At 43.5% G+C, this 20,161-nt stretch overlaps 1 protein-coding gene and 1 long non-coding RNA gene across 3 annotated transcripts in view; both read right to left on the reverse strand.

Annotated features, from left to right (window-relative positions):
* Window positions 1-672: 672 nt before the first annotated feature.
* On the reverse strand, window positions 673-16,321 carry LOC121594277. 2 transcript variants are annotated; one of them, XR_006004932.1, is made up of 5 exons: window positions 1,900-2,552; window positions 1,606-1,703; window positions 1,253-1,500; window positions 878-1,134; window positions 673-738 (listed from the first exon to the last, which is right to left on the reverse strand). XR_006004932.1 is itself a non-coding variant. In XM_041917351.1 (5 exons), exons 1-4 carry the CDS (start codon window positions 16,307-16,309, stop codon window positions 2,409-2,411), a joined length of 774 nt encoding a protein of 257 aa, XP_041773285.1. In that variant the 5' UTR covers window positions 16,310-16,321; the 3' UTR covers window positions 1,713-1,821; window positions 1,900-2,408. The 2 variants fall into 2 exon arrangements, 1 of the variants encoding a protein (XP_041773285.1); XM_041917351.1 differs by lacking the exons at window positions 673-738; window positions 878-1,134; window positions 1,253-1,500; window positions 1,606-1,703 and adding exons at window positions 1,713-1,821; window positions 2,586-2,713; window positions 2,783-2,900; window positions 15,865-16,321 and having other exon boundaries at window positions 1,900-2,491.
* A 3,339-nt stretch (window positions 16,322-19,660) lies between these two features.
* Window positions 19,661-20,161, reverse strand: part of LOC121594507 — a 6,258-nt gene continuing 5,757 nt past the window's right edge. The window contains exons 2-3 of the long non-coding RNA XR_006004984.1: window positions 20,050-20,161; window positions 19,661-19,964 (exon numbers count right to left, since the gene is read on the reverse strand). The exon at window positions 20,050-20,161 is cut by the window's right edge and continues 457 nt beyond it. This is a non-coding gene — a long non-coding RNA (uncharacterized LOC121594507). The remainder of the gene's footprint in view (window positions 19,965-20,049) is intronic.

Consider the following 20,161-nt stretch of genomic DNA (forward strand, 5'->3'; position numbering starts at 1 on the left):
TGGTGCCGCTTGAGCTCCTTGTACCGCAACTTGTCCTGCTTCGATATTTTACAAAAGGCTCACACACACAAACACTAACACAGATCGAGTGCCGCAGCACTGCTTTATGAACAAGCGCTTCTGTACGCCGGTTTTCACAAAAACCGAAGGATTTATCAAAATCCTGTTCACTACGCACCAAAATGTTCTGTCCCGGAATCTTTAGCAAACTTGCCCTACGTTGTGATATTATTTTATTGATCCATTTGCCGTACACGGAGGAATTGATCGTACAGTTCACGTGTGGTTTTATTGAGTATTGAATCGCCACTGATCGCTGAGCGCCGCGCACCCAGTATGCAAAAACACGCACAAACTTACGCCCAAAATTCTCGTTCCTCACTTTTCGTGCCTTCTACCTTTCTTCCTCTTCCTCTACGCTTCTCCCCAGCAGTACATGCTACCGTATGCGGTACCAAACAGTACCCAGCAGGCAATTAACAGCTAAACTGACGGCGCCGGAGGAGGAGAAACGAGCGCCCAACCGTGCATGGCTCAGGCGCCCAACGGAAGACATGATTGGGCGTGGGGGAGGGGGTACGGATGAAACAGACCTCCCGTTCTTTCGTGTATTGTTTACATTCGTTTATCCGTGTATTTCTTTCATTCGGGTTGTTTATCAACACAGTGGATTTCAAATTGACCGTTACTTTATTGAAAAATTAAATATTATAAAAATACACTATTTTTCCTACAAACCTAGTTCAGCGCACGAAAACGGTTATCACGGAGATTTGCAGCATTCACATGTAATTAAATTAAAATATAAAACGTAAAATAAGTAAAGAAAGTTATTTGCGTTTCATATAAATTAAGCGTTGAGAATGCAATACATTACCATTAATTATGAGAAGCCAAAACAACATGTTTGTTTCATTGAACATGCTCAAACAATTTGTTGTAGCCGCCTAAACAAACATGCCTCCATTTGAAATGAAAGTATGACGATGAACGTGCAGGAGTGGCGTCGTCATCGAGGGCCAAGCCAGCATCATCGTTTTGGCAGCATTCCGTTACCCAGGATTGTCCTTCGTGATGAAGTGTATCTAACCGACCATAAATGGTACGGAATTGATGAGAACGGCTTATCTGCAACTAAAGAAAGAAGCATAATATCAGTCAAGTGCATCGTTCGTGATCGTTTCTTGTATGTACAAAGGAATTAGGGGAACATTTTTACATATTTTTTCATTTGCACGCTTTCTACCCGTACCAGTGTAACCGGTGCTAGCGGACGAGCTAACACCCAATACTATCTCATAGATTTGAGCATTTTCAGAGCGCGATTATAACGCGTCTACCACGTCCATTCCTTCGGCGTAGGTTTGCTGCAGGTGGTTGCTGTCCGCTTGGGCTTGCTTCAATATGCTGCGCTTCGTGCGGTGGTTATGATCTTAATGTTACCAAATCACTGCGATTTCCGGACGGTTGTAAGCGCCAGCTGTAATACTCACAGCACAACTGAAATAGACAATATAAGAGAGAAATACTGTTAGTGGAGCGCAATCCATGTTAATCATTAATTTTAATTATATTACTTTATTCGTCAATTTGTCTTTCTCTTACATTTTACACTGTCGCTAATTTGGTGAAGATTTGTTACCTCCATAACCGTCCGCATCAGACGACGAAATCATTAGCAGTTGCGATCTGAAACACGACGCCTAAACGCGATGAGAAAAAAACACATCAAAAACGTCTTAGATGAAAAATATAATGTCGGTTTAGCTTAATAAACATTAACATTAAATATTTATTTTGCTTTTTCGCACGGCATATTAGCTGAAATGAAATAATAAACATTCTTAACCAGACATTATCAAACTGTCTCTCTATTACTTTCGATACTGTCAGACTTACTTCAGCTTTTCTTAAATTTGGCATGGGTCCAAGTTTCAGCCGATATGCATGTTGGTGGCCGGTGACCCACAGGGTGTTCCGCTCGTTTGGGGTGTGCAATCGTTTCGTCAGTCAGATGTACCAGTCCGTGTTGTTGGACAACTTCCGACAACAAGTGCAGCGCAATCGGTGGTTTCAGTGGCCGGTCAGCGCGCACGGATCAGTCAACAAAGAATGCCAGTCCGTGTTGTTGAACAGCTCAAGGTAATGGATGCAGTGTCAGCGCTGGTCTCGAATGCCGGTGATAATAATCATCATCGGTCAACATTACCTGGTGTTCCTGCACCATTCCGTCCGTTAGGCCAGCAACATGGACAGCAACCGTCAACTAGTACTGCTGCGCCATCATTGGTACCGGTTGCTCATGCTCTATCGCAGGAATCAGGCATGAAGATCGGTAGACAACAGGCATTGACCGGATCTGCAGTATCATCGATTGCATCGCTTGCCGAAGTTCATGCTCCGAAGAATCAGCGTGGTATGATGACCGCTGTTGTAAGACAACATTTACCCAGCAGTGCTTCTGCATCGGTGATAGCGGCTGCTGGAGGATCTGTTTGTATTGTGAGCCGTACCCCAGCCAATATGATCAGCGTTAATGTTCAAAAACCATCAACAAGTACTGCTATATCTGAGCAATCTTTTACCGATGTTCCTAGCCTGATCCATCCGCCAGGCAAGATAGTTGATGGTGGTAACCAAGTGCCATCGACAAGCGCCGGTACATCGTACATAACGACTGAACGAGCAACTTGTCCTGTTGTGATAAATTTGCCTAAAAATATAACCAGGAAAAGTGATCAGAAACCGTCAACGAGTTCTGCTACGTAACTGGTGTACGAACCTGTGCTGCCTTCGTCGCCAATAATGATGATCACCGACGATGAACACCAGGCTGCAGCAGGAGCAAATCAAGCAGTCCTTTGAATTACTTCTACAGCTCCTGCCTTCGTTGTCGGATGCTGTTAATGAAAATAAATGCACGGAGCCCACAGATTATGGTGATTTTAAATAAGCAGTCAACAATACTGAATCCTATAAAGGGTGTTAACACGAGGTCCCTAATTGACAGCCAAAGTTGTTATTGTTGGCTGTGACAGCTATTCGAACAGCATATTTTCGAATCACCCGTTCGAATGGCGCAAAGCTTTCGAAATGCTTCTAAAGCGAGACAGCCGTTGGATAGAAGAGCATAACCAGTTTGAGCATTAAAGGGACGAATCAGAAAATAGGTCGGCCGCGGTCAGCATAAGGGTCAACTGAGGTCGTTAAGAAAAAGGGACGCGCGCAAGCGTAAACAAAGTTAGTAGCAACATCAACAGCAAAGGAGAAACTGCGGAAAACGTTTTTTACAGTGTTGAAATATAAAAAAGTTCCCACTATTAAAAGGAAAATTTCGCCAAGAGTTTTATTTAAGCCCTTTACTTGATTGATCGTTGCAACAATCTTTATAAAACCTTTTCATTTAAATTTTCGATCTTTCTTGAAAATTTTGCGTTACAAAATGCCCGCGAGTAAGTGCGATTCGCCAAACGACATCGATGATATGGTGCAATGTCAAGATTGCAAAAAGTGGTGTCACTTTAGTTGCGCTGGAGTTGGTGAAAGTGTGGCAGAAGAATACTGGGTGTGCGAAAAGTGCGTAGGAAAAGGGCCAGGGCCGTCGATGAAGACGAGGCGCCCAAAGAGTGAGAAAGCGATGGCGGTTGTTGCAGGACCAAGCCAGCAGCCCGATCCTCCCAAAAGTTCAGAGAGATCGGAGTCGATGTCTGGTACAAGCGAAGAACCATCGGCTAAGCCTCTTAAAATCCCTACCGTCGCAACAAGCCACTCGAAGAAAACCGCCTCCAACTCTTCGCGTTTGTCGGCTCAAGTGGCTCTCCAACGTTTGGAAAAGGAGCAAGCGCTGCAAAAGCAGTTATTACTGGCAGAAAAACAGAAAATGGAGGCCGAGATTACGGCGAAGATGGCCAAGCTGCAGTTGCAACATGAAAGCCAACGCAACGCTTTGAAAGACGAACTGGAGAACCTATCGGTTTATTCATCAGTCACTAAAACCGACAGAACAGCTGAATGGGTGAAGCAACAAAGGCAGAAGCAGCAAGGAACATCATTAGCTCAAAGAGAAGTTGAGCCCTCATCTCAGCATATGCCGCAGGCAAGCTCGTCGACCCCGATAGTGACGCCGCGTGAGACTCCTGTGCGAGCGACAGCGCAGAGCATCGCGCGAGATATGTACCCGAAAAAGTTGCCTATCTTTTCGGGATGCTCGAAGGAATGGGCAGTGTTTCTCAACTGCTACAACGAGTCGACAAGAGCATGCGGATATACGGACGGCGAAAACACCATACGGTTAGTAGAGTGTTTGAAAGGCCCCGCTCGAGATGCCGTTCAGTCAAAGCTAAGACTGCCAAACGCCGCACCTCTTATCATCCAGCGACTGGAGAAGCTGTTTGGAAAGCCGGCTCAGCTAATAAGGCAGCTTACGGATAGTGTGCGGAGGTTAGATCCACCGAAACCCGAACAGTTGAATAGCCTGATCACGTTCGGGCTAGAAGTGGTGAACTTGTGTGACCACCTGACGCTCAGCAACATGAAAAGTCACTTTAACAACCCTGAGCTACTAGCAGACTTGATGGAAAAACTTCCCGCAACGAGGAGGCTGGAATGGTCTCGGTTTAAAAACAAGTTTGCCGAGCCAACTATTAAACACTTCGGGGAGTTCATGGAGGCTTTGGTGGATGACGCGTGCGACGTTACCGCGTATGCCCCCCCCCCCCCCGAGCATATCATCAAAGGACGTCTAGGAGTTTCCACTCACACGTCCACTCACAATCTGCCAAAACGGAAGCAAATACGAGTGTTTCGAGCGCCTCACAATTCAGTAACGTCAAGTGCCTGGTTTGTGACATTCGTGGACACGTTGCCAAACATTGTGAGCTGTTCAAACGGATGGATGTGGATGAGCGGTGTGAAAGCGTATTAAGGCTACAACTCTGCTCGACCTGCCTTAACAAACACGGGTCTAAGCCGTGTAGATCACGATTTTTGTGTCGTGTACCAGGATGCAGCGGACGACATCATACTTTGCTTCACCGTGGCCAAAACACCCAGCAGGTGCACTACCAAACGCACCACGACTCTAGACAACCCGAAATTTTCCGCATCGTCTCAGTGACAGTCTACAACAAAGGGCGAGCCGTGGATGCTGTAGCTTTCCTGGACGAAGGATCATCCGTCACCCTGGTGGAAGCTGAATTAGCTTCAAAGTTGGGACTTGACGGAGAAGTGGAACCATTGGAGCTCTGCTGGACAGGCAATGTGACCAGGAGGGAATCTACATCGCTACGAGTGAGCTTCCAGATATCGGCGAAGGGGGAAGGGCGGCGCTATTCTATAGCAGCCGCCCACACAGTGAAACAGCTAAGTCTACCGTCCAATAACGTGAATTACGACGCACTGATAAGATCTTTTCTACACTTGCAGCACCTTCCAACGTCATCCCTGGAGCACCGGAAACCATCGTTGCTGATCGGTCTCAATGATGTGGATTTGATCCGACCTCTGGAAACTCGGTTCGGTCTACCCCACGAACCCATCGCAGTAAGGACCGCCCTGGGCTGGGCCTTCTACGGGCCAAACAACGCGAAGACAGGAAGGACGATGCTGGGAATGCATCAAATTAACCAGCAACCAGCAACTAGAAGAGAGTTCTCGCGGAAAAGTCTGCGACGAGGGAACGCAAGACGATCTTCTACAAGAGATCCTACCGGAGAGCTCCCGCGAAGCCCATCGCGATGAGGGAGCTAACACGGATCTACAGGAGGAATTGGTGATTCCACAACAATCGGTGAGCGAAACACACTACCTACATACTCTACCGGTTAAGATAACAGTAGATAAATGTGCCCGCGATGTACCTCGCGACGAGGGTACAGAAAAGGTAGAAGTTGACCGCGAACTAAACGAACTAGCTAGACGATGTAGGAACGTTTACTGGCCCATTCCGGAGCCCAAAGATATAGAGAGAGCAAAAACTATTTTAAAAAGCACCTCATTTAAGATAGGTGGTAGGTTTATAACCGGCCTACTTTGGAAAAATGATAGTATTTGCTTCCCATACAGCAGACCGATGGCCTTGAAACGACTTTTTGCTCTGGAGAAGAAGTTAGAAAAAGACCCTGAACTTAAAATAGAGGTACATAAGCAGATTAGGGACTATGTGGAGAACGGATTTGCCTATATTGCGTCAACAGAAGAGCTCCGTTCAGCTGATCCAAACAGAGTATGGTACCTTCCTCTTAACATCGTGTCGCATCCAAAGAAACCAACAAAAAAACGGCTAGTTTGGGATGCTACGGCAAAGGTAGGTGGGATGTCCTTGAACTCACAACTCCTAAAAGGTCCTGACTTACTAGTAATGCTTCCTCGAGTTTTATGCACATTCAGACAAAGACGAATTGCATTTGGAGGAGACATAGAGAAGATGTTTCACCAAATTCGCATTAAAAAGGAAGACACACATAGCCAGAGGTTTTTGTTCCGATTTGAAAAGGACCAAGATCCAAAAACATACCTCATGGATGTAGCCACCTTTGGAGCTACTTGCTCCCCCTGCTCAGCCCAATACATAATGCATCGTAACGCAGACGAATGTGCGAACGAATATCCGATAGCAGCTGCTGCTATAAAACGATCCACATATATGGATGATTATTTCGACAGCTGCGATACACGAGAAGAAGCCATCGAGCGTGCAAAACAAGTTAGATTAATTCATTCCCAAGCTGGTTTTAATATGCGAAACTGGGTGTGCAACGATCCCATCGTTTTAGAGCATCTGGAAGAACGAAAAACGAATCAAAACCCGATAGTTTTCAAAACTACAACTGATGATTGCTAGACAAGAGTACTCGGTATGGTCTGGGACCCGGCAGAAGACATTTTCCAATTTTCTTCAGCTTGGCAAAAAGACTTAATCCTAATAATCCTAACACTCTTAATAAAAGAGTGAATGAGGGGAAAAGACCAACAAAGAGAATAGCATTAAGGGTGATTATGAGCATCTTTGATCCCTTGGGAGTTCTAGCTCCTATGTTAATTCATGGTCGCTTGCTTATGCAAGATCTTTGGCGAGCACACATTAATTGGGATGAACAAATGAGCGATGATGAATTCGTCAAATGGACAAAATGGGCCGCTACACTTCCCAACATATTTGAGCTAAAAATACCACGATGGTATTTCAAAGGCGCTGGATCGATACCCCAAGAACCTATGCAATTACGCGTATTTACTGACGCGAGCGAACAAGCCTATGGTTGCGTGGCGTATTTTCGAGTAAATGATGGAGGTAAAATCCGCTGCGCATTAGTAATGTCGCGAAGCAAGGTAGCGCCCTTGAAACACTTATCAGTACCAAGACTTGAGTTGCAGGCAGCCCTGTTGGGAGCGAAATTGATGAAAACGGTGTGTGAAAATCACGATTATAATGTGAGAGAAAGGTACATACACACAGATTCCCAAGTCGTACTTTCATGGCTTCGATCGCTTCCTCGGGAATTTAAGCCATTCATAGCACACCGAGTCGGAGAAATTCGAACACTCACCGACAATGCTAATTGGAGATATGTCCCTACAAAAGAAAATCCTGCAGATTGTCTCGCAAAATGGAACAAGGACACAGAAATTAACGAAAAGGGTAGGTGGTTAAATGGTCCATCGTTTCTCTACCATCCAGAAGAACTCTGGCCGGAGCAAAAGACCGTAGAACCAACGATGGAAGAAAGAAGAATACCTATGCTAACCCATTCCATTACGCCTTCAACCATGCTTCTTATTGATCCGACCCGCATTTCCAAGTGGAACATATTATTACGAACAATTGTAATTGTCCAAAGATTCGTAGAGAACTGTAAGCTAAAACTAAAAGGCGAGACTACTAAGGCACTAAAGGCTACCGAAAACCAAGCCAAGGTTAATCTAAGAGTAGAGCGAGCAACGATTACCCCGACAGAATCAGAGGAACTTCAACGTGCCGAAATACTCCTATTTAAACTCGCTCAAACAGAATGCTATCAAAAAGAGCTAAAAGTCCTATCGCAACAAACAAATGATGAAGCAAAACCGGGCATAGATAAAACGAGTCCCCTATACAACACCGACCCGTTTATGGATGAGATGGGAATATTGAGAGTCAATGGACGAACTGCAAATGCTAACCATATCCCCTTTGATGCACAATTCCCAATCATTCTGCCTCAGCAACATGCCATAACGTCATTACTCCTGGGTCACTATCACGAAAAATATGGGCATGCTAATCGGGAAACCGTAGTGAATGAGGTTAGACAACGTCTCTATATTCCCTTTTTGAGAGCAGCCGTTGATAGAGCGATGAAAAACTGCCAACGCTGTAAGGTAAAGAAATGTAAATCACAAAACCCACGAATGGCACAACTACCTGCGCAAAGACTTACCCCCTTCCTGCGTCCGTTCACGAATGTAGGAGTCGATTATCTGGGACCAATAGACATAACTAACTTGCGCCGCAACGAAAAGCAATATGTGGCTGTTTTCACCTGTCTAGTAACGAGGGCGGTCCACCTCGAAGTAGCATATAGCCTATCGACTGAATCATGTATAATGGCCATCAGAAGATTCGTTTGCCGTAGAGGACCACCGACAGAGATTTTTTCCGATAACGGAACCAATTTCCAAGGCGCGAGTAACGAGCTAAAACGACAACTAAAGGAAGTTACTCTTACTTGCGCAGCCACCTTTACAGACACACACACTAAATGGAGCTTCAATCCTCCATCGGCACCACACATGGGTGGGGTATGGGAACGGATAGTTCGTAGTGTGAAAGAGGGATTGAACGCGTTGGATGATGGAAGGAGGTTGAACGATGAAATATTGATCACCGCGCTGACGGACGTCGAAAACTTGATTAACTCCCGACCTCTGACCTATATGCCTCAAACGGCCGCGGATAATGAAGCGCTAACACCGAACCATTTTATTTTAGGCAGCTCAACAGGAAGAAAAGAAAAAACTGCGAGTGATACCAGACCTAGCAAACGCCCTTAAGAGCAGCTACAAGCGAGCAATCGTGTTGTCCGAAGCAATGTGGGATAGGTGGCTGAAATAGTACGTCCCAACACTAAACCGCCGTACAAAGTGGCTTGCGCCGTGCAAGCCGCTTAAGCCGGGAGACTTAGTTTTTATCACGGAGGGACCGAGAAAAGAATGGATGCGCGCGATTGTTCAAGAAACGTTCCCGGGAACAGACGGTACAATAAGGCAAGCATTAATACGCACAGCGTCAGGGAAGGAATTAAAACGTCCGGTAGTAAAGCTAGCACTAATCAACGTAGAAGTAGATAAAGAACAGTTAACATAAAGAACCACAAGCACAATATCCCTACAAAGTAAATTAGTGAACAACAAGTACGTGCAAGCAGACGTGTTCACGGGGTGGGGAATGTTAACACGAGGTCCCTAATTGACAGCCAAAGTTGTTATTGTTGGCTGTGACAGCTATTCGAACAGCATATTTTCGAATCATCCGTTCGAATGGCGCAAAGCTTTCGAAATGCTTCTAAAGCGAGACAGCCGTTGGATAGAAGAGCATAACCAGTTTGCGATAGAAGGGACGCGCGCAAGCGTAAACAAAGTTAGTAGAAACATCAACAGCATAGGAGAAACTGCGGAAAACGTTTTTTAAAGTGTCGAAATATAAAACAGTTCCCCCTATTAAAAGGAAAATATCGCCAAGAGTTTTATTTAAGCCCTTTACTTGATTGATCGTTGCAACAAAGGGTATAAGAAGAAATGCGCAGAGTTTAGCAATAGAAAAAATCGAAAATGAACAAAAGTTTCATGCATTTGAAGCAAAAATAGCTGGAAATGATTATGCCTTATGCAGTTATACTTAAATAATAGATGCAGATATCAGCAGCCAGGATGCCGGATGCATGAGGCTTTAGACGTGATGTTTGATAGGACTTTTCTTGCACGGTGTATCTGGGAAGGATCGTCAAAAATTAGCTTTTAGTAACTACCTAACTACAGTGCTTATTTAAGTCTATCGCCACAAACCACGTGGGAATAGACCTAGATATAGAATATGATAAAGAATATTTAAAAAAAAAATTGACACATGCACCGGCAAGAGTAAACATGCGGGGAAATGTTAAAACAAGCTGCCATAGAAGGAAGAAATAAACATTTATTTACTTTGTTAAATTGCTCCACCTATTTATAGTTGCTGTTTATATATTACATATTATTTATTGATAAACACATTGCTTTTCCATTTTTATTAATTTTAATGTCTTATTGATACTATATTACACCTTTTATCTATTCTTTTCTAATTTTACAAATAAAATGAAAAAAATGTAGCTTTGGTAGCTTTTAAGGGTTAAAATTGGACTTTTTTTTTATTTCTCGTTAGGACGGCCTGGTTGGCCGTATCATTAAGTTAAGATAGGACTTATTTAAGATAAAAAATGTAAAATGGCTGTTGGTTTCATTTCGCAAATCACTAACAGCCCATATAACCAAGATACCGAAAACGCCACCAATTTCTTGTACTAAAAATCCAATTCCATCAAAAAAAGCTAAAAAACTATCAGTTTGGTGGGTTAAGCCACACGGCCACAGAAGCAGCCACTTCAATGTTGTTGAAGTCAGATTTTTATGCACGGGCAATTTATTTGCTCAACATGTTTCACCTGTGTTAAAATGTTATTTAATTGTGCTAAGGAAGCAATTACGCGTGTGTGTTTGAGTTGGTTTGTTGTAAAACAAACATGTTTTATGTATATGTGTGTTTGTTTACTTGCGAATGAACTCTTCCATTTCGCTGGTCAGTGCATAGTTTATAGACTAATAATATTGCTGAAGTTGAAGTGCAGTGATGTAAGTGAATGAATTTAATCAACCGAGGAGTTAAAATCCTGTCCAGTATATTGACCTAAGCCAACCCTTGACCAAACTTTTCCTCAAAGCATTTTTGGAAAAGGTGGGTTAAGGGTGGGCAAGATAAATACATCGGATCGGAACTAGCAGCTCCGATTGTTCTAAAATTTGGTGGGTTAACGACTGAATCGACCACCACAAACCCACGTGGGTTTACAACAACTTTAATTAACATACCTTCCTGCGGAGGCAAATAACTGCACGTATCTAACCTCCATCTATCGTTTTCTCCTGGTAAACGATAAGGACACCCAAAAATATGGAAAATTAGATGGATACAACCGAACACTAGACGGATACGTTTACATATTTCTAATTTATAACACTTTAGCTCACATTTTTGCTTCACACTAAGCACAACGCACTGACATAGGAAGCTTCAATATTTCAACGCTTCAATATTCGCCAACAGCACACAAGTGAATAGCACCATTAGGCTTTTAAGTTCACATTACAAACTTTAACACAGAAAATATACAACTAAAATACATGTTTATCACAAAGACGCTTCTGCATCAAACTCTTGCACATTGTAAACATAACCTCGATCCATCTTCGCTGCCTAAAATAACACACACATCCACACACTGTACGTCGTCACATGCCGTTTGGTGCTGTTGCACGCACACAGTTGCAGTTCATTAGCGCTCGTCCGTGTAACTTGCTGCTCTTCCATGCGTTTCGACACCCCTCGCCATAGTATTAAACGTCAATTGCCTGCCGGGTACGCTCACCTTGCGTGAATTGACAGCAACGTCAGGTTGCGTCATTGGTACTACTGACGGACATTGTATATCCCAACACCCCCGCTCAATGTTTGGAACTTACAAACCCCAAATTCGTTCGGTGTTTTTGAAAAGCAGATAGAGGCAAACCTTTCATCATTATGTCAGCGATCTGATCACCAGTAGGAATATACGTTACCAATACTTGCCCCCGCTGAATTTCTTGATGCACGAACCGATGCCTTACGTTGACATGCTTTAGACGATTACTGTCTCGCTCATCCTCGACCACTCGAATGTTTGATTGATTGTCCTCGTGGTAAATAACCAGTAGCTCAGGTTCTTTCTCCAGATCCCGCAACAGCTGCACAAGCCAATTTCCATGACAAACAGCCACACATAATGCCACTAGTTCCGCTTCGGTTTGATGATAACGCAATCGTCGATTGTTTCCTTGTCAACTAGCTTACAGCTGCACTGCATACTTGGAACAGATATCCCGTCAACGAACGTAGATCCGTCGGATCATTCGCCCAATCCGCATCAGCAAACGCCTCGATGACTGGCGCAGAATTTTTCGCACGAAAAATGAGCTCATACTTAAGCGTACCCTTGATGTATCGGAGTACTCTCTTTGCATGCTTCCAGTTCACCTCCGTAGGACAACTCTGGAACTGGCTAAGATAGCTAACGGACGCACACAAATCTGGCCTCGATGTCAACATCACGTACATTAGACAACCAATCTGCTGTCTGTATGGCTTGTCTGTATGCTCAGCATCTTCACCTTTCTTCAGCCGAAGATGACACTCCATCGGTGTTGAGACGGCCACTCATGCATATTGAAACGCAGAAGTAAATTCTCTAGAAAATTTCCCTTACTTATTCGGAGACATTTTCGTTCCACATCGCTTTCAATCTTGAAGCCAAGGAATGTTTTAAACCTCTCCAATGTCTGACATTTCAAACTCTTTCGAAAGAAATTGCTTCACTGCCTTGACCGCATTAAACTGATAACCAACAACGAGCAGATCATCCACATAAAGTACTAAGATCCCTTTATTGTTCCTAGATCTCTTTATGAATAGGCACATTTCACTCACACTTCTACGATATCCTAGTTTCTCGACATAACTGTGAAACCTTGCATTCCAAGCTCTCGAAGCTTGTTTCAACCCATACAATGATCGGTTCAACCGACACACAAGATTACTGCCAATGTCAACTCCTTCTGGTAGTGTCATGTAAATCTCTTCCTCTAAATTTCCATTGAGGAAAGCAGTTTTAACGTCCATTTGATGGACGTTAAAAAAATTCTTAAATCATTTGCGATAGCTAAAACTACTCTCACGGTATCCAAACGCGCTACTGGAGAATAGGTGTCAGCGTAATCGAAACCATGTTTCTGACTGAAACCACGCGCTACTAATCGTGCTTTGTATCGATCTTCATTTTTAGATTCCCGGCGCATTACTTTGAACACCCCCTTGCAAGTCATTGGTGTTCGACCATGTGGTAGCTTTTCAAGGGTCCACGTGTGATTTCTTGTAAGAGAATCCATTTCCTCGAGGATTGCAGCTTTCCACTTTTCCCAATTTGCTGACGATTTCGCTTTTGTAAGCGAAGTCGGTACATGATCCACGTAGCTTGATGCCTTGAATGCAAAGCCTGTGTAGAGACCGTGAACGGTTTGAGAGACTTAGAGACAGGGAACGGTTCTGGAACTTTCGTTGGGAACAAGGATGAGAACATTTCTTCTCTTTCACGCAAGGGTCAAGTAGGATATAAAAAGCCGCGAACGGCCGGTGCAAGTTAGAGAGTGAGGAGAGTCGACGAGTTCAAGAGATGGCGCGAGTAAGATATTACGTTCAGTGTTACATTATAAGTAGTGTTCAAGTGTGAAGAATAAATGCCAAAAAATAAAAGGAGCGTTGGGGGAAGTTCAGCCGTTTCCGATCTTGCGAGAGAAAACAAGCGTCCTAAAATGGACACGAGTAGAGGCGAGATGAATCATAGTGAGACAGTCCATACTGAGGAAAATAACAACAAGGATGAATTTATTCTCGTTCAACGGAAAAAGGCACGACCAACATCGTCATGTAGCATATCTGCTATACAGAACTTATTATAATACACACTATCAGCTATAGACACATTGCAACACACTTCGGAAAGCCAAATCACACCATTGCAACACATTCATTATAACACATCAGCAAATCAATCCACACCATAGCAACACACCCAGACCATACCGTCCATAGAAAAAACCATTGAGACACATTTATCGAAAACAACCGAAACGCGCAACATAAGCAATTCAAGCGTTACTGCGGCAAAGTGGACAAACAGAGAACGTATAGCAACTTATTGCTAAAAGCGCAGTGTAGGCAAAGATCGACGAACGCACTCGTTCTTTGGCTAGAACAGTTGAAACTTTCCAGAACCTTTGTAAAAACGCTAAAAGCGCAGCATAGGCACAAATTGGCAGACACCTCACTCCAATACAATGCATGAATTGCACCTCTTATCAATAACCTTTAATTAGGACAAAAACACATTCCAAAACCAAAATGTACGAAACCCATTGAGTATAAATAAAACCAATTCCGACCGTGGCAAGTCAGATTCGTTCGGACTGTCAGGATAGGACTATACCCATCCAACATCTATCGACTTCTAATTTAAAGAGTTTAGTTATGTCCCCCTACGTAAGGTAAGGCTTTCAACGTTTCAAGTAAGGAAAACCTCCTACAGGTTTCTATGATCGCCTGGACGATCAAGTGTCGAAAAGTCCGCTCGAACGAAGTTTTATTCCACCTCGATACATGTCAGCGAAACACTGACCTACCGCGATGGTACGCGTTGATCAGTTGTACCGTATGTACACTCATCAGAATACTTAGCGACCGTATCTAAAACCGAACATATTACATGGCGACTGTAACGATCGCCAAACCTACTACATACATATTTAGGGTGCATGACACGTTTAGCCTTCCGCAATAATTTATTTAACGTCGTTTATCGCCACGTGAAACAGCGCTATTTTTATGGACAATTAAAGTGCACTACTGGTATTATAGTGTAATAATGCCTGTGAAATATATTCACTAAAGTACTGGACTGTGATATTAACTTGTGTAAAATTGATGAGAATGAAAAGTGTGCTCCTTAATCGCCGGTCTGTTTGCAACTGTGTATTCGTTTGTCCCATAGTCCATTACATAATTCATTACAAAGTTCATTCGTGTAGTTCGAGCAGTTCATTTTGTGCAGTCCTAATTAGTCAAGTAGTTCTATCTATATCCTATGGTTTAGTTCCTTCTAATTCCTGCGTGTTTTCCTATTTGAATTCATATTTGAAATATTAATAATAACCCAAAGTCCAACAATGCCCTAACGCTTTCTGCTGCATGGGCCAACATCGACTCGCAGGTCGACTTGCGCGATCGCGACACGAAGCCGAAGCGAAGACGGTTATAGTGCGAAGGGTACAGGTGTGAGGTACGCCATCGCCCTTTTTCTATCGTTATCGGAATAAAGACACGTTCTTTATAGCTTTTTGTCATAAACCAAATTTAATAAAACGTGTCATTTAATTTACTATAGACTACCGGTAGAAATAAGTTGCTTTCGCAGTAACTGGACACTTTCACACCGGTAGTTCACCGTACAGTATAATGTCAACCCTACAGAACCAACTTAACAGTCTATGTATTTTAAGAAGAATATAAATTCCATCAGTGTAGTGTAAATTAATCCATACGAAATTTAAAAAGCTAAATAAACTTGTAAGCTTTTTGATTTTGCATCAAAATTTCATATTCGTTGCAACAAATTTCTGATTCACTTATTGATTTAGAAGTAGAAAAAGGGAATAATGATTAATTTTAGTAAAAACAAAAACAACAAAATGACTTAACCTTTTAATGAAAAAGGAACTGCATAGCGGGCTACTTAAGTTAAGAATTTTTATTATAGTACAAGAATAGTTTTACACATTCAGTAAACTATTATTTAGCTTTGTTTTAATTGAAACTGTGTGATTACTGCACAAAAAATATATTATACAATATTCAATGAATACTTTCAAGTTTCAACCATATACAGGGTGTTCAAGATAAATTTTACAGTTTCTGAGGGAATAGGAAAGGAATTTTTATCAAATTTATGTTAAATATTAAAAAAAATGCTACAAAGTTTAGCTTACCATGTTTGCCGCATTTTGTATTCGAAGTACCCCCCTTCGCGTCAATGGCCGCCTGCATCCGCTTCCGGAACCACGCGCAAGCCTGGACAACCAAGTCTCTGGGGATGGCCGCAAACACGGCCTTTATTCTGACCACCAGCTCCGCTTTGGTATTGCAGGACGCCCTGTTGGTGGCCCAATCAACTGTGCCCCACACAAAGTAATCCATATGATTAAGGTCAGGGGAGCTGGGTGGCCAAACGTCGGTGCTGGTGTATAGGTCGAAATTGGCAGTGAGCCATTGGCGTGTTTTTACGGCCGTATGGCATGGTGCAGAATCCTGCTGCCAAACGTACGGCCGCCTATTGGCCACCGTTTCAATCCACGGCTTCACCACGGTGGCCAGCAGGTCAATGTACCCGTCAGCATTCAGCCGCAGGTCCTGGGGGAAGATGTGAGGCGGCATCACGTCTCCCTCCGACGAGACCTACCCGAACACCATCATCGTCTGAGGAAACTTCATCTGCAGCACACGGGGCACATCAGCAGCACAGTAAGTGAGCCAGCGGTTGTTCTGCACGTTGTGCTTCTGGTCTTGACAAAAGTTCTTCTCGTCAGAGAAGAACCACAACGTACCTGGCGTCACCGTTTGCTTCAGCTAGCTCAGCAAGCGCTTAGCGTTGGCAAGCCGCTTTTCGCACGTTTTTGCTGTTATGAGCTGTCCCCTACGTCGCTTGTACGACGCGTACCGCAGGTCCTCATTTAACGCCACCTTGACGGTGCTCGGAGCCACGCCAACGTCTCGCGCCAGGGCCCGGATGCCGACGCCGGGATCGGCCGTCGCCCGCTGCTGCAACCCGGCCAGGAACGCGTCGGTCCGCACACAATCCGACTGCCTGCTATGCTGTTTGCGAACAATAACACAATCCACGTCTTCACCACACTCCTCGAGCTGTACGCGTATTGTTTTTACAGCGTTCAGCGAACACATCGCCGCCTTCCGAATTCCGGCATTGGCTATCATAACACACGTTACGCGCTTGTACAATTCGGACGGGTTCCAAATATTTACGGAGCTAGGCTTTTTTACACTTTTTCGCACAACTTTCAACAATCGAATGACATATCAATCATTCCGATACGTCAACTCAACCCTGAGATATAAACCCAAAGGCCAGGTGTCAAATTTAGGCCAGGCGCACACCCTATATAAAGTGAGCAATTGAAAAAGCGTAAGGCCCAAGGACCGTAAAGATATCAGGTCAAGTTATAAGCCCGTTTTGACAGCTAGGAGGAAGAAGAATCGACGAAGAAAACTGACAGTTAGTTTTCCGAGTTTGGCGAGCGCTTCTTGTTCTCGATGGAAAATTTCCATGTTAAATCACGGGCTGTGTTCTAATAAACTAAAATATTCACCCAAATTGATCTCCACCAAATATTGACCATGCAAAACGTAAACAATCCATCAATACATATGCAAGCGGAAAACCATCTGTCAAAATCGGAGCCCAGGGGGGGGATCGCCAAAAGCGCTATAACTACACCTCATTATACATTCCACCTTGGTAAGGCCGCAAATACACGACGCGCGTTTCCGCGGGCGCGTTCAAATGCGTATAACTCAACTGTCAATTATGTCAACCTGTATACGTGTCAATAAAATGTCAACCCATCTCGATGTGTTTAATTAGACTGTTTGAAAAGAGCGATGTGTTTGGTTTGTTGGTACTTCGAATTTAATTGTGAAAAATTACAGCGTTATGAACCGTGAACAAAAAGGGGCGATCTTGCGACTTACAAATGCGTGGTCCACTTTCATTAGGTTGCATATGGTATCTCTTTGACAACCTCCACAAATCAGAGAATGGGCGCGCCCCATGCTTCTGGAAAGAAACTATCAAGCTAGTCGGTTGATTAATACCAGCGGTCGGCAAACTTTTGAGGCAAAGGGCCAACTTTAGTAAATGATAGAGTGCCGCGGGCCAGGTGAATGCGGTTTTTTATTATTGCGCTTAAATTATTGATTGAATTGCAAATGATTCACCAGCCTCGGGGCCCCAACGGCCATCCTTCCGGGGGCCCTTGTCGCTAGTACTCTGCCCATACGGCATACTATAGAAAGGCGATCTACGGGGCCCCTAAATCGACGGGGCCCCAGGCGACCGCCTAGTCCGCCTACCGTTAGATTCGCCACTGGGGCCGGATTGAATGTTGCGGCGGGCCGCATTTGGCCCGCGAGCATGACTTTGCCGACCGCTGATCTAGACCGTAAAAAAACACTAAAAAAATAATATGAGTCTCCGGACATACGCTACCGCTACGGACGGAATCAATGATAGCAGATATTAATTTGTAGCTCGCCTATAGTTCAGTTAACTGTAAATATTACTATTTCCTTTCCGCTAGATGTATTAATTTGTTCTATGTTTATATAATGTTTCTTCTCTAAGTCTTTCGTTTGATCTATGGTCTGTAGGTAACCTGATGATTTCTCTTCTGCATATCGCTTTCAACAATTGACTATCAGTTAGCCTTAAACACTTCCTCTTGCATCCTGATTGCGTCCTACTCTTTTGTGTTTGGTTATAATATGACAGTGGGGCCCTTTCCGTTTGAAGCTCGTAGGCTGAAATTTCAGCCTGTCAGCTGTTTGCATTGTATAGCAGTTTTCGGGCAGCTATCTAAGTGAGTATAATATACAGGTGGGCTTATTCCAAGGTGTATGAATTTAGAAGACTGATTTTTATCGCTTCTGCTTCTCAATGAAGATTTTAAGAGTGTTTTGAGTATTCGTCAAGCCTCCAGACAGCTCTTTGGAGCAAAAGTTTTCACTCGTTCTGTCAAAAAGTGATATTCAAATTTGATTATAAAAAATGCTTTGAGACCATCTGGACTACCTACATTTTGATTCCAGATTCGATCACCTGATTTCTTTAATGCACCTGGGATAAATGTTAACAACACCGTGTTTTCGAGCAGGTACTCGAATCTAATTCTAGCTTTGTAGCTAGAATAATCTAGACTGAAAATTGCAGGCTAGTTTTTTGTGTGGTTTTGTATGGAGTGTTTACATGATTTCAGCCTCCAACTGTCAAACTCCATACAAAAAACTAACTAGAATCGTGAAGGCCCCCAGTGATGGTATAATTAAATCCAAAAAAAGGATTTTAATTTGCTTTCCCTGGTTCTTTAACCTGATTGTTGCGAAAATTGTGTGCAGCTGTTATTTTCATCTGGTGCTACTTTTTACATTTTTACTCACCTCCTACCTAAGTCACCTACTGTATCATATCAGTTTTCTACTGATTCTACTGAATTCTATTTTCTAGATCAGTAGTATACCATAGAAGAACCCTAGAATACACCTTATGGATTCAACCCTAGAATTAATCGAGTCCCGCAAGATAGAACTATTCAATTAAGTCACTGATAATGAACCCATTATTGTATAACATATGCATAGACTATTTACATTTACTTAGTAAATAAAGAAGAAGAATATCGGTTAGGATGCATAACAAAATTATAGTTTTATTTTCGCAAATTTTTTGGTCTTTACATCACAGAATGAATGTATATGCTTAGTGTCAGCTCAAACATGCAAATACTGCTTGTGCTTGTGCTTTGCATCAACGCATTAACATTATATCTCATTTATTCCATATCACATTTTTATCACACTTATATTTCATCATTTCACAGCTTATTTTGTGCTCTCCCTCTCTCACTCACTATCTCTCGTTCACTCTCTCTCTCTCTCTCTTGTTGGCCTGCTCACGATGAACACGTCGACGTGACATGGCCCGGTCAACAACAATTCTCCAGGATCCTCGGTCCCTGGCTGCAGCCTTCCATGCAGACACCTGATCTCCGTCAGGTCTCGCTTCACTTAATGTAGCCATCCAGTATGCAGTGCACACCTGCGCCTCGTGCTAAGCAGGGGGTCGCTGTCGAAGACTTTCTTGGTGAGGCATGAGTCCGGCATTCTCTTCACATGCCCACATGCGTATAATTCCAGCCTTCGCCATCGTCAGGATGGTCGTGGTTCATTCTTCTCCTCTAGATGATGCGTCGCTCAAATACGTCCAGACCGTTTGCATCTTGGTAGCATTATAAGAGATCTGCCGAAACAATATTATGTATTTCCTAGCAAAACTGGTTGGCAGCTATCGATATGATTTACCGCTACTCTCTGCATCATCTTACCTTTGCCTTTATTGTGCTCGGCGCCCTTGACGAGCCTCAAATCTCTCCTGCTGAATCTCTACTACCCTACTCAACATCGTCGCAGTAAACTCCTCTCGCCGATCAGGCGACC

The sequence above is a fragment of the Anopheles merus genome, chromosome 2L (assembly GCF_017562075.2).
Source record: "Anopheles merus strain MAF chromosome 2L, AmerM5.1, whole genome shotgun sequence".
NCBI lineage: Eukaryota > Metazoa > Arthropoda > Insecta > Diptera > Culicidae > Anopheles > Anopheles merus.